Below are 27,882 nucleotides of genomic sequence, written 5' to 3' on the forward strand. Positions count from 1 at the left end.
CCCCTGCAGGGCCAGGCCCTCTACCGGCGGAGAGCGGCCTGGAGAGCCGGGGGGCTGAGCTGAACTAGGCTGGGCTGGGCCGGGCTATGCTATGTCGGCGGGCGGAACCTTCGTGCGGGGCGGCGGGAGTCGACCGGAGGGGAGAAGCGAGGGACGCGCCGCGGCTGAGGCAGGCCCCGTGCTGCTACCGCCGTTGCCTTCGTCCGTCCGTGCGGCTGCGGCCGCGCCACGACCCGCTGGCTGCGTGTCTGAGAAGCCAGCCCGAGGGGTGAGTGACCCAGCGGGAGAGCGACCGGCCGCCGCTTCCCGCCGCCGTGCCGGCACCTGTCGGGCGGCGGGAAGGTCACAGGCGGCAGGTCCGGCCCGGCTCTCACCGGTGCCGCCTTCGCCTCTCCGCGCCACGCCGCATGGCAGGGCCCCGGACGGCCGCCACCGCATCCTCGGCAGGGCTTGGGACTCCTCGAGGCCTGCTTCTGCTCTCGCTCAGGCCCACCGGACGGGCCGGGAGGCCAGGCGGGGCGGCGCTGCCCCTTCCGTCCTGTCAGCTTCGGCCCCGGCGGTGAGGTGGTCGGTCTTGGTGGCCTGGCCGGGAACCGGCCCCTTTCCTGAGCTGCTCCGCCGGTCGGTGTGCTGCGTGGCGGTAAAGCCGAGCCCTGGAAAGGGAAGCGGTCGCCCTCGCCTGAGGGCCTGGGGGAGAAGCAAGGGTTTCCTACAAGGGACTGAAGTTTTCCCCTCGCCGTGTTGTGGGAGCAGAACAGAAACCAGCAGCGCTTCCCCTTTTGGTTTCTTTTTTGTATTTGAAACGTTGGCATGCAGATAGCAAGCTAAAGGAAAAGGCGGTGGCAGCCTTACGGACCTAGAATTTGCTGTGCAATTAACTGTCCTCGTTATTCCAGCAATTTGTGTAGAAAGTAAATGCTGAAATTCATGCGGGATAAGCAGAACTTCGTTTATGCTGAAATTTCCCTCCTGTTAAAGCTTTCTCTTACAAGGTGTATTCAGGGCAAGGATTGCATAAGAAGTGGGTTGTTTTATCTTTGGGCTTGGGGCTTTTTTGTTTGTTTTTTTTTTCTCGTTCAGTGAATATATATAGCCCTTTTATTTTAGTAAACCAGACTTAAGAGAACATGCAGAATATGCTAGTTCAGTATTGCTTGCTTAGATGCCTAAGCAGGCAAATTTTATTTGATTTCCAAGCAAGTATGCACAGCAACAGTCTTGATTTTTTTTCAGTCTCCTAACAGAGAATGAATAGTTTAAAAAAATGAAACTGTTTTTTAGTGATCTGCACTGGAATATTTTTGTCTTTGTGTTGCAATGCTTCTCCCGTCTGCCCAGTCCTTGTAAACTGAATCTATGGTATGGCATTGCCTTGAGTTGAATACAGGGTCGACATAAAGCAACCGCTAGCCAAGTGAGGGGGATTCAAGGATATCTTGGCTGTAGGTAGTCTAGCTTTTCCCTGGCTGACAGCTTAGTTTGGAGACGAGCCAAGGAGCATTAGAAGCTGCCAGAGGAGTTGCCGCTGATTTTGCCCTTGCAGCAGGAAAATAGGGCGGTGAACAAGGGGAGCTTTGGGGATTCTCAAGTGGAAACCCCACCAGCTGAGGAGAGAGTGGATTGAGGAGAGAGGACCTCAATTTTATAAGTAATTTTTCAGTGTTTTAGGAAGAGTTTTTTTCCTCTTTACAGCATGCTTCTATAACTTGAAGGTGCTATACTTTCTGGGTTTGTCTCTTACAGCAGCCAGCCTTTTTCCTTGGTAGCTGTGTGCCACATCCAACATCTTCAGTTTTCCAGGAGTATTAATAACTCAAAATATATTCTGCTAGGTGCAGCAGACTTCAGCTCTTAACCTTATTTTATTTAAATACAAGTTGTTGGTCACTTCTTAATCTGGCCATTGGGTGCCTTTCCTTTAAACTTCTTAGGGGAAAGAACTCCCTGTTTAAATAATGCAGTTATCTTTGTCTCCATGACTTAGCATTCTTGGGTCAATAACAGTCACAAAATGTCAGTCTTAATGGGAATGTAAACTTGGCACTGATATAATCTTTATTAGTTTATCAGGGTTTTGTAAAGCTGAAAGGAAAGCAGATTTCTTGAAGAAAGAGTGTAAAAAGAACCTTTTTGCGTATAGTCAGTCGAGAAGTAAGGCCTCAGATTGTAGCTGCCTCTGAATTCTTCCCTGCTTACTGAAACTGGAAATGAAATCATCATTATACTCAGAACTCTGTGCTTTAGTCTTAAGCAATTTTGTATGTTGGGATGGTACTACTGTTAAGATACTTCATTATAACTATGCCCACTCTGTGTGTGGGGGAAAGTTTTTATAGAATGGTGTTTAGCTTTAAATTTGCTTTCTTTCTGTCCCTCCCTGCGCTTTTTTACACTTAGTGTTGAGAAGCAAAATGGTCCATGCTGAAGCATTTTCACGTCCCCTGAGCCGGAATGAAGTGGTTGGATTAATTTTTCGTTTAACCATTTTTGGTGCTGTAACGTATTTTACCATTAAGTGGATGGTTGATGCCATTGATCCAACCAGAAAGCAAAAAGTAGAAGCTCAGAAACAGGTAGGATTTTATTCATAAATATTTCTGTGAAATGTGGTCTTGTTCATTACCATTCATAGAGAGAAATGTGCAAACTGAAATAAGTAGCAAAATAATCAAAGTCTGGAATTATCCTAGTAAACCTCAGCACCTAGGCTGTAGTGTTTTCAGTACTTATATTTCATGACAAATTTTCTAACTTGAGATGGTGGAAAAACTGTTGAACTGGAGTATGATGTTGTCTCTTTAATTATCTGCAAGTGTGTGGTCCCAGAGTTGTTTCTGCTTCTGGCAACTTTGCTAAGCAGCAGTTGAGTTAAATAATGCTCTCATCAGTCTTTTGGTTGCTTTTTAAAACCTTGAGCAGAAATAACTTGGTTCTCTGCTGCTTTTTGGCAACTTAATGGCAAAGGCAAGGACTGTAGTTACTCATGACAAAGAGGAACACTGCTATCCAAATGCCTTTTTAAGTATAGCTTGCACTTTAGCCCTCTCCCTCTGCTCTGCCCCCACCTCCAGTAGCAGTCAAAATGCTCTGGAAAGGGAAGAAGTGAAAAGTCTAATTTCTTACATTGAGCTAGAATGATTTATGGGGTTTAATGCTCTGGAAAAAGATTTAGGTGCAGAACCAAAAGTTAAATGTTTCGTTTGGAAAGTATTGAATGAAGTGTGGCAACTGGTTTTTGTTTTCTGGCTGACCCAGATTTCATAGATTCAAGCAGCAGTTTTGAGCAACCTAATTCTGTTTAGGGTGTTTTTTTTCTTTTTTAATGAAAACATGAGTTAAAAAATTAGGCCTACTTCACAATCTGTGCTAGTGCCAGTTATTATATAAGAGGTTGCAATATCCCAAAAGCATGTCAGACTTAACCGCAACTTAGAGTATAAAGAGAAACTGAATTGTGAAAGCATGTTGACACAACAAATGACTTTTCGTTTAAAACTGGGAAAAAGAAATCATTGAATACATATTTAAAAAAAAAAAAATACTGGCTTCTGTGAATTTTCTTTTTTACTTAAAAACCCACTAATCTCTCCCTGATACAATGCCATGGAGGTTGGGGGGCATGCTTTTCATAATAACATAAGTGTATCTTCCATTAAAATGTGTGTGTATTATTTGCAGAGTTCTGAATGAAGATACACATGTGAAAGAACTCTAGAGTTCTATTTAATAAGAAGTTTCAAGCTTTTCTTCTGAATCCCTTACAAAGTTTGTAAAGGCTAAGGGGTTTTTTTTTAAGTGTAACATGCCTGGGTCAGCTTTGGAAACTCCTGGAGTGAGAGATTATGGAAATTATTTTGTACTAAGGTTACCTGTGTTCTGAACAGCAAGCTCCATGTCTTAATGTTTATTTTAGTTGCTTTTCAGTCTTGGAAGTGGGAGGGCTGGTTTATCACTTATTTGATGAGAACTGAGACTTATGACTTAGTTTCACTCAAGTGACAAGGCAATATAAAGTAGCAGAACCTTCTGCTTCTGAAAGATTTAACCTCTTTTTAGATGTGACTTCCAGAAAAGCTTTTCAGACTTCAAATAGCAGCTCAATTTCTTTCTCTTTCTTGTTTTTTTATTTCCCCCAGGCTGAAAAACTAATGAAGCAAATTGGAGTGAAAAATGTCAAGCTTAGTGAATACGAAATGAGTATTGCTGCACATCTCGTAGACCCACTTAGCATGCATGTAAGAAATTGTTTTTGCTGTTACTCTGCTGAACACACTTCAGACAGGGAAGACGCTGATTCCGACTTTGGATTACATGATTTGTCACATGTGTATTTTTGGAAATGCGCAGAAAATTTCTGTAATTTAGAATTAAAATTGCATCATTAAGAACAGAAGGGTTTTTAATCACTTGTCTTTTTTATTTCTGAGGCCTTGTACTACTTTTAAGCTTGTGGGTTGTTTTTTTTTGTTGGCAGGGACTGTGATGACCATTTCTAAAACTTTGTCTGTATTAGGTAACCTGGAGTGACATTGCTGGCTTAGATGATGTTATTACAGATTTGAAAGACACTGTCATTTTGCCCATCAAGAAGAAATATCTGTTTGAGAATTCCAGGCTCTTACAGCCACCAAAAGGTAGGAAAGAAATGCTATGGATCTGTATGTTGGTGTTTTTGGTGTTTTAAAGAAAAAAAAAAAAAGTTACAGTAATCGAGAAAGGTGGGAGGAAGTGGGTTGCCAGTCCAAAGTGCAATCATTATGACTGATGCCAAGGGAAAACACGCAAGTTCTTCCTCTTCTCTTGCCATGAAATCAAGTTCTAGTGTGTAAGTTTCATTTTAATAATGAAGGGATGATTGCTTTTCAGTTTTTTATGTTACTTTTTGGTGCACTAATCTATGTAGCCTGCATTTTCAACTGCCTAAATTGTTGATATTTTTCTTATACCCCATCTTGTCCTTTTGGAGGTGAGCTATAACTCTGTACAGCTGTACACTTGGTTAATATTTCTGTGGTGTCATAAAGTCCTAAGTCACAAACATTAGACATCACTATAAGCTAATCTTGCAGACATCTCTCTCTTCTGGCCGTAGAAATTCCAGTCATTCAAAAAGACAGAGATCCCATTTTTATTCTGGATATGCCTTGATTTTTCTTTGGAGTTGAGTTGCACAGTATTGAGGTAGTAAGGAAACTGATGGGTGACAAATTAACTTTCCAACAGTAAAGTAGAAGTTGGATTCACTCTGCTGGAATGCTTACAGCCATATTTGCTCTATGTGACTGCAAACAAGGAGAATTTGACCATGAAATGTTGGACAAAATGGCAAAGTTTGTATTTACTGCTTTAATGCCTGGAATATTGTCTTCTGAAAATTTTCTGAAAACTATTAATTACTGCCTGTATCTATGACCATCATAGTTTTTTTTGTCCTAAGTGATGGAAAATGAAGCAGTTTTATAACTGGTTTAGTTTTTCCAGGCTACTTTCTGCTTATGTCACAAATTGAAACTGTCTGGAAAATTACTTTCATGTCATGATCTAATAAGCTGAAGGAAAAAATTAGTTTTTATTTATCTTTTTAAAGCAGACTTTCCGTACAGGGCAAGTTCCTCGGTTCTCTCAGTGGCTTGCACTGTGTCTTAATGGGAAGTCATTGCTTCAGAGTAATCTGTGGTCATCAGTCACATAAACAGAAAAAAAAAAACCCTAGTAATTCTCTGTGTTTCAGGCCTGTTAGGCTTAATTATGTTTTGTCTTTAAAATCGTTTTCTTTACAGCTATATTAGAAAAACACTACTGTGGATTCTTTCACTATGACAAGTTTAAAAAATATGAGATGTCATTTAATTGAGGGTAATCTGTTTTTCTCCCCTCCCTGCTCTGTGCTAAGTTTCATTAGCCAGGCTGAAGCTGGCTATAAGCAGTGGCTGTTAATGTGACCTTTACAGTCACAGTAATAAAACTATCATCTTTCAGATAGGTAACTCCCTTCAGTTTCACCATATCTGTTTTTAGATATTCTTAACTTTAATTTTATAATACGAATGTCTTTAAATAACTGTATGTGATGGAACACTGCGTAACTTGGTTTCTTATCTTTTAACACTTGGATAAAATACAAGCCTGGACACTATCAGGTCTGCCATACCAAAGCATGTTTTCTGTACAGTAACCAGAGAGCATTAATACTGTTGCTTTTTCAGGAGTACTTCTCTATGGCCCTCCTGGTTGTGGCAAAACACTGATCGCCAAAGCTACAGCAAAAGAAGCAGGTTGTCGATTTATTAATCTCCAGCCTTCAACACTGACAGACAAATGGTATGGAGAGTCTCAAAAACTGGCTGCTGCTGTCTTCTCCCTTGCTATAAAGCTTCAGCCATCCATCATCTTTATTGACGAAATAGGTAAAAATCTTTCTTTCTTCTGTAAGTAACTGTAGCAGAGTGACATTAAACTACAGGTTCAGGTTGATGAGCATATTGATCTACAGCCGTCTTTTCCTTAAAGAGTAATAATGCAACAAGGTTTAATAATATAAAGGGTATTGTAAAGTAATGGTGGCAAATGAGGGAAAAACAACATATTTCTTCTTGTTAGTGGAGGAAAATTGCAAGTAGAACAAGTTGCTGCTTATTTTTGGTTGGGCTAAGGTGGCTGATGAGGAAAGCTTTTCATTTGTCAAGGGAACTACTTATTCAAGAAGCCCATCACCAAATACACTTCAACGCTTCTGTCATGAGGGCACATAATGGAAAAGAAGATACAGGTTTAGGAGAGCTCAGGAATAATAGTGTAATAAGGCTGAAGAAGTAGGAGGGGAAGTTCAGCTAGGAAGACAGCAAAGCTGCCAGTTCAGTGCATTTGTACCTGTAACATGAGTGTTTAAGTCCATGTGAACTTAGTTAAAATTGCTTGTTGTTTTGTAGCACTGTCGCTTCTTAGAATAAGTTGTACAGTTTGCAGAAATAGAGCCTGATAAAGGTTTTACCCTTTCCATAGTTCAGGTTTATGGAAGGGCTATGTACTTAAGATGCTTTTTATATTTTTGTATAGGTGTGGAAAACTTGGTGTTTTTCTGGCTGTTGGGAATTATTTAGGCAACTATTAGCAGAATTAAAGCTCTGCATAACAAAGCGTGTAGCCTGTTTGACATCAGTCCTGCAGCTTGCTGTTCTGCCATGCTTTGGTGTCTTCTAGCTGGCCAGACTCTGCTTCCATCTCTGCATGAAGGTGGAAGTTACACTTTCATGAATTAAGGAAAAGGAAAATTTGGAAAACAAGATTTGGGACAATCTCATATGATAGATAGGTACATACTTACGTAATGTAATTTAAAGATGTGCTTAAAAATGTGGTGAGATTCTCCTGTTTTTATTGTAAGAAGTGTTTGTGATTTGTTGACAATGTTTATTAGAAATATTTACAAGATGGAGAATAGCACAAGTCTGCATGAGAAATTGAACAGTTTCTGTGGCAGGACTGAAAATCCTGCAGTAAGATTGAAAAAGCAGTTTCTATGGCAGGATTGAAAATAAAGAATTTTACTGAATCATTTAATACAGATTCCTTCTTGCGAAGTCGATCGAGTTCTGACCATGAAGCTACAGCTATGATGAAAGCTCAGTTCATGAGTCTGTGGGATGGACTGGACACAGATTATAACTGCCAAGTAAGTACGAAGGATAACAAGAAAAGTCAGGAGATTCTTCCTTCTCAGACATTGTGCATTGAACCATTTGGGAAGAATAGCAGATTGCATGTAGTAATAATTGCCAAAAGAGTTTCTTTACCTGATAGTGTTAGTGATTACCAGTATATTATGGGAATGAGGTGAGTTATATTACTAGATCGTTTTTTTAATTTAGAAGACTGATTTTGTAGGTATTTTGGTTTTAATTAAGAGGCATTATTTTTGAAAGTGTCTTAAGTCTCAATAATATAAAAGCTGTATGGTTTGAGCTGCCAAATTGGGACCCGCTAAAACTTTAAACTGTTATGAAAAACATTTTATCAACAATATTTTCTTCAGGTGAAGTTAATCTTTGATTTCAGGAAAGGTATTGAAAGATCTGAGTATTCATCCGAGTATGCATCCGAGTTTTTGGAAACAAACCATTAAAAGCATTAGACAAGCACTAGGCTCTGAAGGTAACCTGAAAGGGTAAAGAAGTTGAGCTTATCAAAAGACAAATTCTGTTAAATGGAGCTATGCTTCCATCTTCTTGTCCTTGTATGCTTCCTCCCATGATCTGGACAGAAGTATTGTGCTTTGGAAAGGAAAAAAATTACAAAAGCTGTTGTTATTGATAAAACAAATAAAAACCATTTATGAAATAAATTACATAAATGTTGCATAGATGAAAGCTTGCTTGGTATGTTTCTGAACTGTCACCTGGAACAGTCTTTCTAAGGCCTTTAGAAAGGATATTTATTCTTCAGTTTTAAAATTTTCAGCCCTTGTAATCTGGTTTTTGGTGCATGGGTTCTGATGCTCTGACGTCCGTTAGTTCTTTGTAAAATCTGCTTTTCCTTCTCTCTGAAGGTTGTACTAAAGATTCTTTTGAGTTGATTTTTTTTAAAAACTGATTAGAACACAGTGAACGTATATGCTAAGGAGCTTTCAAGTGAAGTGTTTGCTTACTAGTATTAAGAAGCCTATGGTATGAACACCTAACTGGAAGTTAGCATGATCTGGTTAGCACAGTGTTTGTATTATCTTTTCCCTCAATATACTGAGAACATTTTGGAGCAGGTCACATTGTTCATTCTTTGCAGTAAGACTGTATGTGGTCTTACCATCTCTGAAGTTCAGCATGCAGAGCCTGGACAAGTCACTCTTGTCCTTTCACTTGTATGCCTCTGCAGGGTAGGGAGCCACCAAGTGAAATGCAGTACGAACAATTGGCTGGTGACACTGCAGGCATTGGCTCAGATTGATTTCTGGCGATTTTTTCAGCAGGATGTTTTGTTTCAATACCGTATTCCAGGCTCCTTACTGTGATGTCATTGCAATTCAGGAAGTGTTCTCTAAGTGATAGTTTTGACATTTGCATTGTCTCAGAGTTTGACAGCCAGCTTGCTGCGTTCTTTGGTTGATTACAAATGTTTACTTGGGAGCTTTGGGTTGCTTGTCTGATTCTGGCCAAACAGATTTCTTTTGAATAAGGATTAAATTTGGCATTTGGCATGGTAACGAATTTCCAAATGCTAGGACCAAATTGTAAGTAATTGTTGTCATGGATGTTACTTTGTTCCTCCGTTGATTTCACCTGAAAAGTGTGTTCAGCTTTGGACTAAACCTGCCTAGGATATTCTAGAATCATAAAATACTAGGTTGGAAGGGACCACAAAGATCATCCAGTCCAACCTTTTCTATCTAGACTAAATGACCCAGCAACCTGTCCAGCTGAATTTTCAAACATTGAGGAGTCCACCACTTCTGTAGGGAAATAATTCCAGTGGCTGGTTGTTCTCATTGCAAAAAATTTTCCTTGTGTCCAGTTGGAATCTCCTCAGGAGTTACCTGTACCTGTTACCCCTTGTCTTTGCCGTGTGACTCCTTGTAAAAGGAGTCTCCATCTTCTTCGTAGCCAGTCTTTAAATACTGAAACATGGTGTTATGGTTGTATAAGGATACAGTCTCCAGTCTGACAGAAACTTGGGGCACAGTGCCTGGAAAACAGAGCTGTGCTATTTGAAGGGACAGTTCATCTGGCAGCCCTGTACAGCCGCATTTCACATCTGCAGAAGCTGCATACAAAGCTGTTTTTGGGAAAGCTATTCAGCTGTGCTAGCACAGAGGGAGCAGCACTTTGGGCCTCGATGCAGACCCCAGGGGAGCACAGTATAGGTGCTTCATACAGTGACGCCTTTGTAAGAGGCAGCTCAGCCGTTAGCTGAGCTTGTGTATCGCATGCGAGCAAGCACAAAGCGCTTGCATGTGTAATGCTTTCTAGAAGATTCAGATTTCTGGAGCCCTGGCAAAAAACATGCCTTTCGGCTTTCTCTGTGTGTAGCAATTTGCCACTGTATAATTAAGCCTCTAGGTGGCAGGGTGACTCTGCTCAGGGACCCACCTTGGCCAGGGGCTGCTGGAGCTGCCAGGGCTGCCTGCCAAGCAGTGGCCCTAGAGAAAAGAGGCATGTCAGGAAACTGTACTGATGGGAGATTAATTTCCCTGACATTTTTCACTTTTGTGACTGGGTATTTACATTGTACATAACTTAGAATAGCAAATGAAAAAACAAGGCTGATGTGAATAGGAAGTAAATTTGTTCTTAAACTAATAACTGGAATACAGTCAAGTAAATACTTTCTTTGTGTTGAACTTAGCTTGTACATACCTAATACGCTACTGTTAACAGCATGTCATTGCATATAGGCTGTTACTGACTTCTGTGGCCTTTTCTTTTTTTTTTTTTAATGCTTTAAAAAGAAAGAAACAACATTTTAGTGCATGTGAAAGCTGCCAGGTTGGTTGTCCTGGTGAACTGATTGCCTCTCTTTTTTTCAGCACAGCACAAAAATGCCACATTTTTTAAACCTTATCAGAGCATCTCCTTTCAAGTTCCTTCCAGACCCACAGGAACTAGAGTCATTGCCAAGACTTACAAGCAGATGTTTTGGGTTATTGCTTAGAGTTTGAACTTTCAAATTGGTCTCGGAAGGATTCAGATTAATGTAAAAATCTCCACCCAGATGATACTCTGTGGTACCAATGTTCTCTCAAGCTGACTGTTTAATCCAGTTGCTGAAATCTGTACCAAGAAGCCTTATGTAACTTCTTTAAATGTTGATGTTCTTGATAAAGTGTGGAAGAGTCACACGTTCGGTTTTGAAACTCCAATATGGCAATGCTTTCAAAAGCTGGTTTCAGGCTGACTATTTTTTTCCTGTTGGTGTGTACAGGTAATAGTGATGGGAGCCACCAACCGTCCTCAGGATCTTGACTCTGCAATCATGAGAAGAATGCCGACCCGGTTTCACATCAACCAACCTGTAAGTCATGCCGTGTTTGCCTGAACAGTGTGCCTAGTGGCTGAGCTACAGGAAGAAGTCCTGGGTTTTGTTGTTGTGTTATCTTGGTGGTGGTGGGTTTTGTTTCTTTCCTTGGTGTTTTTTGTTCGGTATTTTTTTGTTGCTGGGGTTTTGGGGTTGGTTTTGTTTGCTTTTGTTTGGTTGGGTTTTTTTTTCTCTTTCGAAGAAATACTGTATTCTTTTGATCTGGTTTTAGTTTTTTAGAAGCATATATATAACTTGTCTTTTTAAAGGTGAGGTTTCTCACAGAACTCTTGATTATTTAGGGGTTTTATCTGAAGCAATGCCATGTACTTTTGAGAGCTTCCCACCCATTTTCTTCATCTGTAAGAATGGAGTGGCTTAGGTGCTGCACTTGGGAAAGAGCTTAGTTTTAATTTGAAAAGCAGAGAAGTGACTGCACACACTTGTTTATGGGGGTGAGTGGCACCCAGGCCGGATAGTGTCATGAAGGAGGAGGTACATGTTAACTCCTATTTATACCTTCTGGATATACAATACTTAGTTCTGAAGAAGAGAAAAGGAAACAAATTCCGCATATCAAAGTCTTCATCCCATGGAAGCCTTTCCAGTCAGGCAATCTGGAAAACTGGTTTAATTGTGCTTATGAATTATGCCAAATAGGTAGTGATTAAGTAAGCTATCAGTTAGGCCAGCCATCACAAGGTTACCCTTACTGTCAATTCTGCTATTGCCATCCTTTTCAAGGAATTTTAATCTCCTTGCAACAGTTAGCAATATCACAAGACATTTTTGTATCAGTGTTATAAAAAGCTCAGTCATCTCTGTCGGTATTCCCTTCTGGCTACAGAAATAACCTTCATTATTCATTTTTTGGAGAAAGAGACAAAAACTCTTACTGATTGTGCAAGAAAGTAGTCATGTTGCCAATTCCATCTTGTTTGAACTGGCTTTCACTCCTTGTGGGCAGATACTTTCTGAAACAAAGCATTTATAGTCTTGTAACTCCTTCTCTGTGATGGCTGCTCTTAGGTTTTCATATACCTTACTCATCTTCAAGTTTTCCTTGAATTAGTAAAGGACAAGAATGTATGTTTTAGTACTGTGTCATGTCTTTCTGTCAAGCACTGTTGTTAGCAGGATGACTTATCTGCAGTTAACAGTGCTTCAGGATGCTACAGGGGTTGGCTCCCTCTCCCAGGATTAGAATTTAAACAGGAAGTATAATGTAGGGCACAGGCATGTAATTTTCTATACCCCGCTACAGCCATATTATGAACGTACTGTTTGTCTCTTGTTCTTGTCTATGGTAATTTGTGATACAACTAAGATTGGTTACAACTGTTTTATTGAGGGCCAAGATAATTTATATGCTGTGAATTTGAAGTGTGCAAAAGTAGTATCGCTGCAGAGTAGCCTAAAGCCTTGCAGATCTTATAACTAAGTTTGAGATGGAAAGGCCCAGAACTACTCGTAAGAAGTTACCTGCAAGGCAGAGGGAAATAGAAGAAGTATTTTTTGAGGTAGAATGTCAACTGTTCAGCTGCTAAAGTAGCTATGGTGTAGTTTTTTCCCCTTTTTTAACAATGAGTGTGAATTTAAGACAAGTGTGGTTTGGGGAAACACAAAACCCAGTCTCTTCGCTGCCTGTTGCTAGCAAGGATATACTTGGGACATAGCTGTTTCTTTCAGTAACCTCATAACCTCATTACAGTATGTGTTTATATTGAATTATATTAAATTTATTGAATATATTATTTATTGAATATATATTGAATATATATATTATTTATTGAATATATTATATTAAATTTATTGAATATATTAAATTTTTCCAAGCATTATCTGTATTTATTATTTTTATTAAAGTGGAACAGTTTGTCCTCTTCATTTGATTTAGCAAAGTATTGAAAGTGTTCACTAGGTCTAGAGAGTCATAGAATCATAGAACAGTTTCGGTTGGAAAGGACCTTCAAAGGTCATCCAGTCCAACCCCCCTGCAGTGGGTAGGGACATCTTCAGCTATATCAGGTTGCCCAGAACCACATCCAGCCTGGCCTTGAATGTCTCCAGGAATGGCACAGCTACCACCTCTCTGGGCAACCTGTGCCAGTATTTTACCACCCTCATTGTAAATAATTTTTTCCTCACATCCAGCCTGAAAATGGAGTCTGTATTCCATTAAGGATGGTATGAAATCTTTTGGAGACAGCTGCTTTCACTTAGGGCAAAGTAGACTAAATGTTAGTGCATTTCGCTTTCCCTGTAGTTAGCGTAAATGTACATGCTCAAACGTTTAGTTTCATGTGCTCCTGGAGTCAGAGTACCTTAGATCTCATTTTGCTGAGTGATTTGCCATTAGATAGGTTTCCTTAGTGTGTATTGCATCTCCTGTTTGAGAGATCAGCTTGTGTCACTGAACTGTGATTGAAAGCCCACATGGTGCAAAATTGACATGGATGTTACACGTTTATTTTTGTACTCTAGTAATGTTAGTCTCTTTTGTTTAAGGCTCTGAAACAACGAGAAGCAATCTTGAAGTTAATTTTAAAGAATGAAAATGTAAGTAGACTTCTTTTAAAGGTTAATTTGCTTTATTACTGTTGTCATGAGTGCAAGCTCTTTTGTTTTGTATTTGTCTATTTTGGGGTAAGTTAGATATTATCTACCAGAGTATTTCTGATTAGAACCTAAGAATCTTTTGTGGTTTTAGGTGTGGTGTTAAATTAAAGCAGTAAGGTTGCCTACTGGTTTAAGCATTAGCCTCAGTCAGAGAAGCAGTCTTTGATTTTGTGGTGATTAACCAGCTCTGACGAAGAAGACTTAATTTCTCTGTCTCCATTTTCTTGTTACATAGCAAGATAATATGTTTATCTCTCAAAGATGCTGAAGGTGAATCATGTTTGGAGATCACTTTGATCAGTGAAAGAAATTTCAAGATGTCATGAGGCAGGGAGAAGAGATACTGAATATTTCTAACTATGTTTAACTATTGGCTAAAGTCAAGAAAGGAGGATTGATATTTTTTGACAGTGCTGCTTTTTTCACTTTGATCCATACTTCATATTTCCTTTGGAGGAAAACTACTATGGTTGTTGTTACTAATATTGTATGGTGTTCATGTTGCCATCTATATTCCAAGATGAGAGGAAGGGGTAGGTGTGAGCGCATCTGGTGGTGTCTGTTGGCAGGATATGGGACCTGCGTTACTGGAGGTTACCGCTGAATTTAGTCTGCAGCAGTAACTGTCTTGAAGTTAATGTTGTGAAGTGTCTCTTGGCTGAGCTATATCCTAATAAATATCATTTGTTAGTAAAACCAACTTACATTTTTTGAGAAGCCTAAAAATTACAGCGCATCATTGCAGATGGCTGAGATACCGCTGGAGAGGTAATTTTGCAAGTAGTCATTTTGGATTGTTTGTATAGGATTAGAATGTGGTTGGGTTTTGTGCAAAATACTAGACATAGATGTGAAAACAGAAGAACAGAACTGCTATGAAATGCTAAAGGAATTGTGGAGGAAGAGCTGACCTATTTGCAGAAAATCGCAAACAAACTAAAAGAGTCCCTTGCAGACGGTGATTTCAGACTCAAATTTCTATTCAAGAACCGTTAGGGAGGTATGCCAAATAGTAGACCTTTATACAGGCTCCCTGACTACCTGCAGCCACCCAGCCCTCGCACACAAGAGGACTCTGTGGCTCCTTTGCCTTGGCAGCTGGGCCTGGGAGCTGAGCACCTTGGCCTTAAGGCCTTCAACAAAACCCTAAATTGGTTCCTGAATATGGACCTGAAAGAATGCAAGGTATGTCAAGCACCTGGCAGTGAATTACAGCCACACAAATACATTTTTCAGGGGAGGGGAAAAAAAACCCATCGGCCTATATTGGTTATCCCATATGAGGAAGAATTGGATCTCTCAAGCCCAGCTTATTTTAAGTGAGGATGACAAACTTCCTGGCAGTCCTTCACACGACAGGTGTAGTCATGCCCTCCATTTTCCTTGACTGTCTTAAAGTCCTGTTTGTTCTTTCTCTCTCAAAGGGAAACACTTGTTAATGCCTGCTACACAACATGCCCATTTTCTATTTATTCTTAGCCAGCTGTGCTGTTCCATTCAATTCTTGAGGGCCTTCAGCCCCACACTGAGCAAATACATTGCAAATCTGCAGGTAACTGTTACTGGCTTAAGTATTTGTGTGCAGTATCATGCTTTAAAGCAAAGCACTTCAAGACAGCTGGGCCATAATGTCCATAGGAGGCACGTTGGTGTAAGCCAGCTATTGCTTTTACCTTTATTTCCATGCCTGGGGAGCCAGATGTCTCACTCAAGGCCCAAACCAAAGCACTGCATGCTGAGTCCTAGGTCAGGGAGCTGGGGTTCAAGTACAAGCTCAGGATCTGAGCCAAGAGGACAGTATCACTGTAACCCTTGTTCTTTAAGAAAAGCAGGAGGAGCGGTGGAGGATTGGAAGGGTGCTCAGTGAATGTTAGCATGTTCTTGGGTTATCCTGGGGAGTGCAGGGGTTGAAGGGGTAGCTGGAGGTAGCAAAGATTATACCTGGGGCTTTGCCTTCATCACCACTGAATAGTTTCGCTCTTAGAAGAAGGCATCCCATAATTTCAGCCTTTTACTAGACCGGTTTGGCTTTAATTGTTTGAAAAGGAAATACTGATGCATTGGAAAATGTGCTGGAAGAGGCTGTTATTGGAGATTCTGTAAACAGACTGAATAAATATAGGGTCTTGGCTTAAAAGAGATTGGTCTGATCCAGTGCATGGGGTTAGACACATTATTTTGCCTCCAGTTTCCCCATTTCGTGGTTGTATAAGGTAGCAGTTGTTCAGTAAGTCAGCAGACAACTGAATTGCTGAGATAGTGAACAGCTGCTTTTGAAGCTCTTTTTCTGCACTAAAAGGTGGCAGCAAGAAAACATAAATGGGACAGGAACTTTGTCCAGCCTTCTTGTATTACTGGTCAAAAGATATGCGTATGAAAACAAACTGTAGTCTTTCAAATAATGTAAAAAATGGGCTGGGGCTGTGAAAGGAGACCCATAGGATAGTGTTCATTGTCTATAGATACAAGGATGTGTGCCTGGTCTGATTGAGCCCTTTACCAAAAAAGGGAGTGTTATTGCAGGAAACTGGAAACTTGTGTGGGCATTTGTGAAAATGGGTCATTATTCCTGTGATCCAGTTTTTGCCATCTAGTGGGCTTCCAAAACAATACAAGAGCTTTGTCAGTAACAGAATATACCATTATGATGCTTCACTTTCAGTTGCCTGTTTTTGTTAATCAATCAGCTGCAGAGTTTCATGAGATGAAGCATCAGTTTCATTTAGTGAAATGAACTACTTGGAGGATTCAGAGCAGAAGTTAACAAAATAATTTTCTTTTAGCTTTCAAAGTCAAGACTGGAGGTGACTTTCTTGTCCTTGGAACATCTTAAATGACTTCAGAGTTTTCATGCTCTGACCTTCTGTTTTTTTTGACAGGTGGACAGGCATGTAGATCTTCTGGAAGTTGCTAAAGAGACCGATGGCTTCTCCGGAAGTGATCTGAAAGAAATGTGCCGGGATGCAGCACTCCTCTGTGTCAGGGAATATGTTAATTCTGCCTGTGAAGAAGAGACGTATGTGTCTTTTTTCTGCCTGTTATGGTAGCCTGGCAGCAGCTATGAATGCTCTTGCCCAATTATCAGTTTGTATTTTCTGGTTTGAATTGCAAATTTAGAGAGGTTTGAAAAACTTGGCTATGATTCACAGAAAGCAGGAGGTTCTCTCTTGCTTGACAGATTGCCACTATACAGCAAAAAAACCCAACACCCCAAGTAAGTAACCTTTATTCATTTTGACAATGAAAATAAGAGTGTTTGCCCTGAAGTGTCAAGCCTGAGGTAGCATGAGCCAGCAAGTGATACTATTGTGCTATATTACCAGGCTTAAATGCTGGTAATGCTCTTGCATGTGCGTAAGTCCACTTAATTGTCTCCCATACCTGGAGGTAATACATGCATGGACAGGGGCATATTTTCAGTGTAATACTGGTTCCATGTCAGAGCTGCCATTTTCAGTGATTACTTCTCATTGTTTGAATAGCTGTTACATAGCACCTGAATCATTATCTTGCTTTTTTGCTTTCTCTCTTTCTTTTAAAGCCATGATGAAGATGAAATCCGGCCTGTGCAGCAGCAGGATCTCCACAGGGCAATTGAGAAGATGAGAAAATCCAAGGATGCCACACTGCAGAATGTTTTAATGCACGTTAGTTTAGATTAAGACAAAAGAGTGTGTTTGCGGTTTCTGATATGATTTAGGTTGACTTCTGTAATTGGTTAGCAAAAATAATGTCAGGGGTGGGAGCAGGGATGTTCCTTGAATAAGGGAGTTCCGTTTCTGGAATTGTTTTTATACAACAAATTCTAAGTTATTGAAATTTTGTCATGCACAACTAGAAGTGTAACAATATATCATAAGTGGAACAATTATAGTCCAGACCAAGAGCAACTTGCCCGTGTCTTGTCCCATAATTGATACACTGTATAGCCTTAAAGCAGGTTCTTATGTGGTGCATGGGTTTGGCAGGTCACCAGCATGGAGGGCAAACAGTCTATTACCAGTTTGTGTATATATGTACGAGCGTGTGTGTATGTATTAAATGTATATATCCACACCTTTTTTTTTATACAGACATAATCTGTAGATAACTTGAGTATGGGAGATCTTTTCTACTTACTGAATCAAATCAAATCAGAAGATGTATAGATTAAAGATTTGTCGATACTCAGTGCACATTTACTTCTTCCTTTTAGCAGCAAGTATGAAGATAGGAATTCTGCTTCTAGAATAACTTGCAGGCAAAATTTGAAATGTTACTGATTTTCCTTGCACATGACCACTTGAAATCTGGTGCCATTCAGTAAAGATAGTAAACTTCTGTAAAAATGTTTGAATACTTTTCATTTTATATGAATTCTGCTTTCTGAGGCTTTTTAAATGAATGCTGGTTTTATTTTTCCCTTGATGTGAGTAATTAGAGTAGAATCTTAACTGGTCTTTCATAAAGTCCGAGATATTATAAGCTCTCTGAAACTGTGGCTTTCTGATCTATTATGCATTGTAACCAGGACTTGCTGCTATTTTAATCTCCTCTGGAAGCCCCGCTGCTGCGCTGTGGCGTTGTACCATGAAGTGTCATACATGTAGCTCTGAGGCATGGGGGGACATTTTGTGATGTTTTGCTCTGTCACATGCTCTGATTCACAAAACTCAAGAGAATGGGTTTTGGGTTTATAAATGTGATTTAGCAATGTTCTGCTGTACTTGCTGGTAACAGTTTTAGTAAATTCATGTAATGTTATGTAAAGGCAAAGAGCTGGAAATGTAAGTGGCAAAAGTGTTTTGCTACAGTTATTGTCACTAGGTTTTCAGTAACTTGATTTTTCTTCTAATATGATGAATTGTGCACTAATTCAACACAGATATATAATCAGAATTGTTCAAACCCCCAGGCTAGCAGCAGAGCTCTGCTAGCTGTTTGAGGGAAGGTAAGCATTGAAAGCATGGTAAGGACGTAACAAAAAACGCACTGCAAAGTAAAATAAAAACAGCTGGAGCCAGCCATGGTGCAGTATCAGGTGCTGATGACAATTTACATTAAGCACAGCTGTCTCACTGTGTCTGGCACACTGGTTGTGTAAGGCACCAGGTGCAGTAGGTCCCAGTGTGACCCAATTTAGTCTCGTTGGGTACAGAACATGGTGGGGTTAAAAATAATTTGGTAATTGCTTTGTTTTTTTTATATGGGGAGAGAAGTCTTTGGTAAATGCATATTGCTTTAATACAAGGACGTAGGAAACTGGGCACACAGAAATACTGGGCTATGGAAATCTAAGAGATGTGAGCTATGGAATGCTAACCCCACAACTCAGTTAGTGACAGGGTATAAGGCAGTGATGTGAGCCAGTGCTAGCTCTGTAAGAGACCGAGTTCAAGAACCAGCCTTAAAATTAAATGGGCAAATAGTGTTACTGGAAGCTGGTTTCTCAAAAGGTTTAAATTACGCATGTGTCAGATGAAGTTCTCCAGCTACTTAGTCAGTTCTCAGTGCCTGCTCTGGCTCTGGACTACCCCCAGCCCTCTCAGTAGTTGTTACACCTGAGAAATTCCAAGCTGGTGCAATAATACAATTGGTCCTGTGCCTCCTTCCTTTGTTCGGGGTTCTCCTACTTGGTAAGCACCTAGTGCAGGCAGCTGGAAAATGCTGTCTTAATTGGTTTTGAGTGTAAAGTGTGTCCTCAAGGGAGTTTAAATGTCAAACAGTGCACAAACCCATGAGTGTTTGCAGGTGCTGAGGGCATCCTCTCTCACCAGCTGAGCTTTCATCTCCTTTTGCATGTTTCTCCAAAAACCTGTCTGTTCACATGCTGGCTGGATCTTGCCTTTGCTTTGTGCCTGTAATGCATTGTCACAGGCTGAAGGGGCTGGTCTGAAGAGTCTCAAGGAGTTACTGCAGCTGGAGTGTGAGTTCCACTTTTGCAGGGATTTTTCAGCACTTGCCTACTTTTTCTGTCATTTTGGGGGTCCTTGGCAAAGCACAGACTATTCTATGATTCTTACAGCTTGCTGGAAAGGCTGGGGGAGTGGCATAGTTTATCATGCAGGAGCATGGCCGCTCTAATTCCATGTCTCCAGTGGTGTGGTCCATGTTACTCTCCTTAGAGCAGGGACGTGCCTAACCCCTTTCCTGTGGCTCTAGGGCCAGTTGTCAAACCGAGTGTTGTTTCACAGGTGTGGGCTGAGGCCAGTCCAGCTGCCAGTACTGAGATCTGAGCTGTAATGCAATGTCTTGTGTGAAATAGGTCTATCTTGGGGTTTAAAGGTTGAATCCTCTGCAGGAAGAGGCATAGACATTCTCAGCAGGCAAGTAATTTGTTTATAACCTGTTCATCCATAGCAGTCACCAGTAGACTGTACAGCGCAGACCATACCTAAATTGTCCTTGGGCTGTAAAGCAGCTAATCTTGCCTGTTCAATACTACAGCACAAACACAAACCGTTGGAGTAGTCTTAGGTGAATAAATAATGTTGGTTGTTTGCTCTGTGTTTTTGTTGATCTGTTTTCTGTAACCTTCACCAGTATGTCCATGTTTGCATTCTGTAAATACAGCTTGCTTTTTTTTTTGAGAGTGGCTTGGGCAAGGGCATCTTTTCCCTGTCTACTGTTTGGAAACCCAGGGATGCATTGGCCAGACAACAGAGGGTGAACCTTGGGGTGCTGCAGGACCGCACTGGTTGAGTGGAGTACTGGGAGCCCAGCAGGGTGAGCAGAGCACAGCCCAAGCTCCTGCAGCCACCATCCAACCCTTCATAGGGGCAGGCACAGGGCAGCGGCAAAGGACCTCCATCCCCATCAAACAGCAGCTGCCAGTGCTTGCAAGATCTCTGTTTCTCTGCTAGCTGGGAAGCATGGGCAACAGCACCCTCCAGGCCCACAGCCCATTTACAGCAGGTCTATTAGGAAAAGACCAAGAGATGCAGTATCATCCTCTTTTTCTTCAGGGTTTTGGCAGCTAGAAGATGTTTAATTTCTGGTTAAACACCACAGAAATGCAGGGCAATGCCAATTTTTACTCTTGTTAAATGTGACGTCAACAATACATGGCCCAGACAGGGAAAAGGTAAATTACATGAGGTTTCCAAAAGGAAATGGACTCCAGTCAGCTTCTCTGCTGGCTGGTCCAGCCATTACCCTACCCGAGGCACTGAGCATGCAAGGCTGGAATGTGAAAGGGGGGCTCCTGCCACTACAAGCTGGTCACAGCCCCAGACAAACTGCATGGTTATGATTTCCCTTGGAAAAAAAAATCCACAAGGTGAGAGTTAGTATATAAATATTTATTTGTACTAAAAGTGAGTGTTTCGTAGCAGAGTATCAAGTTCAGAATATATTAAATCATGAGAGGCATCACTTGATGCAAATTCCAGTCTCATGCCTTTAATAAATACACTATAAAAAAACTAGTCCACATACTCTATTTGGATCAGAGGTAATCAGTACACTACACTGTTTTAAAAGGATAATACAAGATTTGTGTTTTGCTGTAACCATTTGGATTTATGGGAGGGAGGTTTAACCATTTATTATATGATGAGTGGCAACAGCACTATGTCACTACTTAAAAATGACAAATATTGCAAACATAAATGGGAGTATTGCTTTTGTCTTCCAGGTCCCTGCCAGAGGGCCTGAGCGTAAAAGGCACTGGTGCTAGTGTGTGCTTTCAGCTACCAACATGAGCGTTGCAGCATTTTTCTTGAGGTATAATACAGCTTTGGGCCTTTGCTTTACTTTAAAAAATTATAAAAAAATAACTCCCAAAGAGCTGACATATGATAGAAGGCTTTTTGCAAAAGTATTCCCAATTACATACATAGTCTTGGACACTGTACTATGGCCACAGCAAAACAGGTTTCAGCTTGCGATGTAGCTCACTATTCTAAGTTACAAGCAGAAGCGTCATTGCTCTTACTGAGTGTAGCTCCATTTGTAATTAAAACTGAAGTACAAGAAGAGGAGAGCGCTATTTCCGTGTCACTTGAAACACATCTGACTGGTCCTGGGGCATCTACTAAGAAAAGAGGAGTACAGAAAGTACCAATTCAGTTTGCTGCAGTGACCGACAAGTGCATGGCTGTCTTCCCCTCAATAAAAACCTCACACCTCAGTATGGTGGCCGGGAAGGCAGCACGCTCCTTGCAGCCAGCACAGCAGGGCTGCAGGATCAGCCCTTTCCCTGGGGAAGCCAGCACAGGCAGGACACTGAGGCACAGGCAGGGGCAGGAGGTGGCTGAGGGGCTCCCAGCCATGTGAGGCACTGTGCTCAAACCTCAGCCACCACAGAGACATGCACCAGTCCCAGCAGCATGTGCCTGCAGTGAGACACGAGCGGGGCCAGGTAAAGCTCCGGTGCTGAGTCACACTGCTCTGCCCTGTCAGAGTTCACTGCAAGTGCTGCTGGTCAGTAAAAAAGCCAACACAGCAGCAAAATCAGTGTCAGAGAGGGTGGGTTGGGAAAGGTTAGGGCTGCTGTAACTTTCCACCAGCCATAGCTGGGTGCAGCACCAGCCACTGGCTACCTCTCTATGTGAGGGATGATGGCTCAGCACCACCACCCCTCACACAGCAGCACCCCATGCAGGTGGGGGTGGACGGCAAGGACTTCTCTCCATCCTCTGCCATCTCCCACCAGAGCCAGCATCCGCAGCACACAGGTACTAAGTAAAATCAGGCCACCTGTACCCATGTGGGATTACGGGTACAGATGAAGGCAAGTGCTTGAGCCATCTCTCCACTGTTTTAACAGGTACAGCCTCTTGGACCCACCTCACACTGTGATTTTGCTGGTTTGCCTTTAATTTGCCTTTCAGATGGGAGAAGCACAGGCAAAGGAAAGGGGGGATGCAGTCCTGCTAGGTGTGAGGATACCCATGAAAACATGTAAAAACCATCCCCAGTTTTTGACTGCTGCCCTGAACTTTCTCAAAGATCTCCCGGTCTTTACGGTGCCTCCCAGGAACATCTTCCCGCATCCATGGGTCCCCTAGGCTGTGAGCACAGGGATTGCCATGGAAAGCTGAACTCAGAGCATCAGTAATGTTCAGCCCAGGTTTTGTTTTGACCAGAGAGTTCAAGCAGGAGGAAGCAAAGAAGGACAGTGAACAGCTGTCTCAGCCACAAGGAACGAGTGATGGTCAAGGCTGATTTTAAAAACTCCTTTTTAAAAAAGGGCATTAAAAAAACCCCACTGTTTGTTGGCAAAAATGGTCTATGGGACAACCTGGAGGACAGCGAAGGGATCCAAGCACTGTGTGCCTGTTTCCCTCTTCCAGCCTGGCAGCAGCAGCTGCTCCTCACTTCAGTGGCTCCTTCCTCTTCAGGCAGAGCTGGCTGAGGGGTAGAGAAAAGGCACTTCTTTATTTCTGCTCCACACAGGGGACAAGGCGTGGTTTTCATCCTGGTGCTGAGGTCCCAGCTCTGCATCGGGGGCTGGTGCCCGGCTCTGGTGGCATTGGAACAATCCAGCTGGCCCACACAGGGGCTGTGCTGGGCTTCCTGCAGCTGCACTCAGCTGGGAATGCAGGGCTTGCTGCCCTTCCCTTCCAGTTCCATGGGGATACTCCTGGCAGCTTCCAGGGGAGAAGGACCAGCCTCAAATTATTTCTGATTAGTAAAAACCACTCTGACCTAGGTAGAAAAATCCTACAGGCAGAGCATTGGAAATGCCAAGTAACTGATCTGTGTCATAGGGAATCAATCAATCATTGCTCACTCTTAATACAAGCATTTCTAGGGAGGAGGAGTGTTAATTCTGTTTTCCCAGTGACTGGTAGTACTCAGTTAGGACTTTCCAAGCTTTGGGGGCCATGAAGCCGTCTGGTGGGTTTTCACCTTCACGAGCAAGCTTCCTCATGCGTGTCCCCGAGATGAAGTCAAAATCGTTGTGCCTGCACAGAACAAAGGTGAGAAATCAGCACAGCGCAACTCTTCTGCCATGCAGGTGCATGGTTGGAAACCTCCTGGCACTGGTGGAGACCATCTGCGGCTTCATGCCTGCGTTTACGATCTGCTTTTGCCTTTCCCCTTGCAGCCAGACACGATCCCAAAGCACCCGCACTGTGCGGGCTGAAGCAGCAGTGACACTGCTGCCTGCTTTACCTTTTCGGGTCATAGAAATCCATGGCCCTTTTCACTTTATTGTAAGCAGCCACCCGGAAGGGGATGATCTCCACTGAGGTCAGGCCTGGTGCCATGCTGAGGACCTTCCCTCCTTGTGTGGGCTCGTAGAGGTCCTTCTTGGTCTCGGGGTGAGGCATGCCTGCAGGATCACGCCCCACAATATAGAAATTGGCCCCAGCAATCATGCGAGCTCGGCAGTGCCACTGCACCTGCAAAGGAGAGACACCAGCAGCACTGGCTGAGGGCTGAGCAGCAACTGAGATGCCCATCCGGGGCTGCGAAAGAGATCCTAGTAATCGCCATGCAGGCAGGCAGGAGATGTTCAGCAGCCTTGCTGCAGTTTCTCGTAGTGATCAGGCCACCCAGACACACCTTCCACTGCTTAGACCTGATGCAACATCACAGTTCTCCTAAGGACGTATGCTCCAAGAGAAACACTGGGGATGGGAACTGGTCTTGTTACAGCTAATGGAGGCAGTGGTTTGCTTTTTGAACATGCAAAGACAGTGCTCACCATCCCTTGGGCCCCACACAGCCACACATCCCTCTCCTTCCTCCTTCAGGGAAGGTTCAGCACTTTTATCCTACTGATTTAGGGGCAGAAGGGAAACCACTGGGAGAACTCAAATGAATGTTCCTGCCTGACAGAGAAGAAGGTTACAGCAGCAAAGTCTGTTTCTAGTCCCCTTCTCCCCAGCTCCCCACACAGCCTGTGAAAACATGGGAGCCCACAGAGTTGAGCTCTGCTGGTAAACAGCTGCTGCAGTAAGCTGCAGGTGAACCAGCTAATACCAACTCCTTTCCCTGTGACCTTCTGGGGCTGCACAGGCAGGCGGGCAGCAGGTGCACTCATGGACAGGCTTTACACCTTGTCTCAGTCAGCAGCTGATGGCTACATTACCTCTGTGGGGCCCGCGTAGAGCATGGGAGAAGGGAAGATGGCGACGATGGTTGACTTGGGGTCCAGGACTTGCTCCTCCAGCACTGCTGCATGCTGCTTCATCCGCCACTCCAGCGGGACATCGTCATCTTTGGTCCATCCCCCCAGGGGGTGCAGGAGAAGCACGGGGTTTTTGTATCCCTTCTCCAGAAGCTGGCGCCTCGTGTCCTGCATGAGCAGGGCGTGCCCATTGTGAACAGGGTTGCGCAGCTGAAATGCAAAGACAGCATCTAAAAGGGAAAGATTCAGATGATCACAGGCTTGTGCTGATCATCAGACCCTGCGGCTTCATTTACACACGACACATCTCAACAGTCATAAGATACGTACATCATAAGCTGTATGTCCTATCTTCACATGTGTGAAGCCCTACATACCTTAGATGATCGTTTCATGCATCTACGATGCCTCTTCATCACTCTGTGAAGTTTATTATCATTGCATATCCTTCCTTTGGTGCCGATTTCAGTCCTATCAGCTCTCCTACAAATGTTCTTACATGCCACTGACACCTCCACTGAGGTCCCCGACTCCTCAAGTGACTGGCCACCTCTCCAAGCTTAATGGCACCTTCAGGAAGGCTGACACTCTTTCCCCAGAGTGAGGGTAGATGTCTCATGCCTGCCAGCCTGCTGGGATAGATACCTGGTAGAAGACATCTAAGCTGTCCCCCAAGTGTGAACGCCAGGCACATCAGCACAGGTCTTTAAATGCCCAGGGTACAGAAAGAGAGGCTCTGACTTGCCAGGGAAGACACAATGCTCAATGCTTTCCAGTGCCATGCTCGGAAAGGCCCACTGAGGACGCAACCCATGGCAAACACTGCCCTTAACCAAGAAGACCCCACACCACTTTTTGTGCCATATCCTGTGTCCCTCTTACTGCTCACCCCACCTGCATAGTTCCATTTTGGGAAATACAGAAGCAATTTGCAAGTACCGTGAGCTTGAGAGCAAGTAATGCCAGATCACACAGGTCTCCCAGTGCCAGGTAGGGCAGAGAAGGGCCATGTCACCAGTGGAAACCCAGGGCACTCACCAGCATTCATTTCCATGAACTTCTGCTTGAGAGCAAGTGGTGTCAGGCGGTACTGGTCCAGCCCATCATTCCATTTGATCTTCTCCAGCACAAGCAGGTCTCCACCAACCAGCCAGTCTCCACTTTCCATCACCATCTGTGAATTACACACACATGCATTATGGAGGGGACAGCAAAATACCTCCTTTTTCCATTCCCATTCTCCTTTGAAAACTGTTAGGCTTGACTCTGTTTGCAGGGTGATGTTTCCTTTCAGCACATTATAGGTGGGAAACATTCTTACAGTTATCATCACATGAATTGAATGTCATGATCAGTGTAACCCTGCAAATGAGGCATCAGCCACTGAGCCCTTAACACTATATTGGGTGCTGGCAGACTGAGGTCTACAGGTTATGGCACAAGACCCTCCTCCACTTCACTCTTTGCTTTTTCCTCCTGGGAATATGCAAGGTGAGCAACTGCTGCTGAATAATTAAAAGATGTATTTTAAGGTAGGAAAACAGAATTAACTCAGCTTTAGTCTTTTTAAGCAGACAGCTCAAGTCACTCAGCATAACCTGGAGCTCTTCCTTTCTACAGGATGATGTTCTTTGTACTGCCAAAGAGTAAGTGGGAAGAGATAAGCTGTAAAAATATAACAACACCCTTGTTGGCTGCCTGCACGAAGCAGCCAAATCAAGGAGTAAAAAGTAGCTAAAAGAAGCATGAGTCAGCAGTCTGCAGCATTAGTACTGTGTGTGCTGGCAGCCCAGAAAGCCAACATTATCCTGGGCTGCAACAAAAGAAGCGTGATCAGCAGGTTAAGGGAGGGGATTCTACCCCTCTATTCGCTCTGGTGAGACACCCCCCACCCTGCAGTGCTGTGTCCAGCTCTGGGGCCCCCAGCAAAGGAAGAACATGGACTTGTTGGAGTGAGTCCAGAGGACATGAAGATGCCCTGAGAGCTGGAACACCTCTGCTATGGAGGCAGGCTGGGAGAGCTGGGCTTGTTCAGCCTGGAGAAGAGAAGGCTCCAGGGAAACCTTAGAGCAGCTTCCAGTGTCTGAAGTGGGGAGTACAAGAAAGCTGGAGAGCGGCTTCTTACAAGAACGTGTAGTGATAGGACAAGGGGGAACGGCTTTAAATTGACAGAGGGGAAATTTACATTAGACATTAGGAAGAAGTTCTTCCCTGTGAGGGTGGTGAGACATTGGCACAGGCTGCCCAGAGAAACTGTGGCTGCCCCATCCCTGGCAGTGTTCAAGGCCAGGTTGAAAGGGGCTTTGAGCAACCTCATCTAGGTTGAGAGGTGAGAGCAACCCCGTGTCCCTGCCCATGGCACAGGGGGTGGAACTGGACGAGCTTTAAGGTCCCTTCCAAACCAAACCAAACCATTCTGTGATTCTATGATTAGTGTTTGGCAGCATCACTGTGATTGTCACACCGCAAATGCAAGAAAATGTTGGAGCCTAAGTTGGCAGTCATACTAAAAATGTTTGAAAGTAGGCACACTGGTGAAGATGAGTGGATTAAAGGAGCAGCTCCTCAGCAGCATGCTCATTCTTCCTCTCACTTTGTGCTTGTTATCAGATTGCTCTTCTTGAACAGCAAGCCCAACGTCAACTCACAAGCCCAAAAATTCAATCCTGTCTGCTTGGGACACGGTGGTTCCCACTGAGGAGCTGGTCTTGGAAAGCAGACAGGACACCCACATCCCTCAGAACCTTAGAAACGGACAGGTTTCCAAGAGCAGCGCAGGGACAAACCTACTTTGACATGCGGGTGCTTTGCACAGGTGGTGCCCCAGACACGGGCGCAGCGCTCCTCCTTCCTGTGCTCGAAGTATTCAGGGTTCTTCAGGACCGCCACCCTTCGCCCCAGGTAGCTTAGTGCCAGTGCCTCGCAGCCCTCCAGCCGCTCCTTGTCCTCCACAGAGATTGGCAGCACGATGGGGATGCTCAAGTTGACAATGCCGTCTGGCAAGAGACAGGGAGGATTTTCATGTACTCCAGCCTTGGGCATTGAATAAACAGAGGCTTTCAGAGGCACACAGTCTCCCTTTGGAGAGCAAAGTTATCCAGGACCAGCTCAGAGATTCACCATTAGTCTTGCAAATGTATTCATTGCCCCACTTTTTTCTGCACTGCTAACAAATAATGATGTTAGTGGAATATGAA

General features: G+C 43.1%; 2 protein-coding genes across 2 annotated transcripts in view; one reads left to right on the forward strand and one right to left on the reverse strand.

Moving 5' to 3' along the window:
* The first annotated feature begins 236 nt into the window (after nucleotides 1-236).
* On the forward strand, nucleotides 237-18,666 carry ATAD1 (ATPase family AAA domain containing 1). Its single transcript, XM_057415656.1, has 10 exons — nucleotides 237-268; nucleotides 2,398-2,573; nucleotides 4,137-4,235; nucleotides 4,514-4,634; nucleotides 6,207-6,407; nucleotides 7,566-7,672; nucleotides 10,912-11,001; nucleotides 13,513-13,563; nucleotides 16,503-16,639; nucleotides 17,165-18,666. The coding sequence occupies exons 2-10, from the start codon at nucleotides 2,412-2,414 to the stop codon at nucleotides 17,283-17,285; spliced, it is 1,089 nt and encodes a 362-aa protein (XP_057271639.1). The 5' UTR covers nucleotides 237-268; nucleotides 2,398-2,411; the 3' UTR covers nucleotides 17,286-18,666.
* Nucleotides 18,667-20,888: 2,222 nt separating this feature from the next.
* Nucleotides 20,889-27,882, reverse strand: part of PAPSS2 (3'-phosphoadenosine 5'-phosphosulfate synthase 2) — a 29,326-nt gene continuing 22,332 nt past the window's right edge. Inside the window, exons 8-12 of the mRNA XM_057415612.1 lie at nucleotides 27,476-27,681; nucleotides 25,724-25,859; nucleotides 24,647-24,915; nucleotides 23,725-23,954; nucleotides 20,889-23,513 (exon numbers count right to left, since the gene is read on the reverse strand). Of these exons, the coding sequence (XP_057271595.1) occupies nucleotides 23,372-23,513; nucleotides 23,725-23,954; nucleotides 24,647-24,915; nucleotides 25,724-25,859; nucleotides 27,476-27,681 (983 nt within the window). The 3' untranslated portion in view covers nucleotides 20,889-23,371. The remainder of the gene's footprint in view (nucleotides 23,514-23,724; nucleotides 23,955-24,646; nucleotides 24,916-25,723; nucleotides 25,860-27,475; nucleotides 27,682-27,882) is intronic.

This window comes from Pezoporus wallicus, unplaced genomic scaffold (genome assembly GCF_028554395.1).
Source record: "Pezoporus wallicus isolate ANWC-B61680 ecotype Strahan unplaced genomic scaffold, APGP_CSIRO_Pwel_v1 contig_736, whole genome shotgun sequence".
NCBI lineage: Eukaryota > Metazoa > Chordata > Aves > Psittaciformes > Psittacidae > Pezoporus > Pezoporus wallicus.

Bases quoted from the DNA above. Each gene is read 5' to 3' on its own strand.
- ATAD1 (XM_057415656.1), top strand. From the start codon at position 2,412: ATGGTCCATGCTGAAGCATTTTCACGTCCCCTGAGCCGGAATGAAGTG. The intron at 7,673-10,911 runs GTAAGTACGAAG...TGGTGTGTACAG, and splicing joins ACACAGATTATAACTGCCAA to GTAATAGTGATGGGAGCCAC. The intron at 13,564-16,502 runs GTAAGTAGACTT...TTTTTTTGACAG, and splicing joins TAATTTTAAAGAATGAAAAT to GTGGACAGGCATGTAGATCT.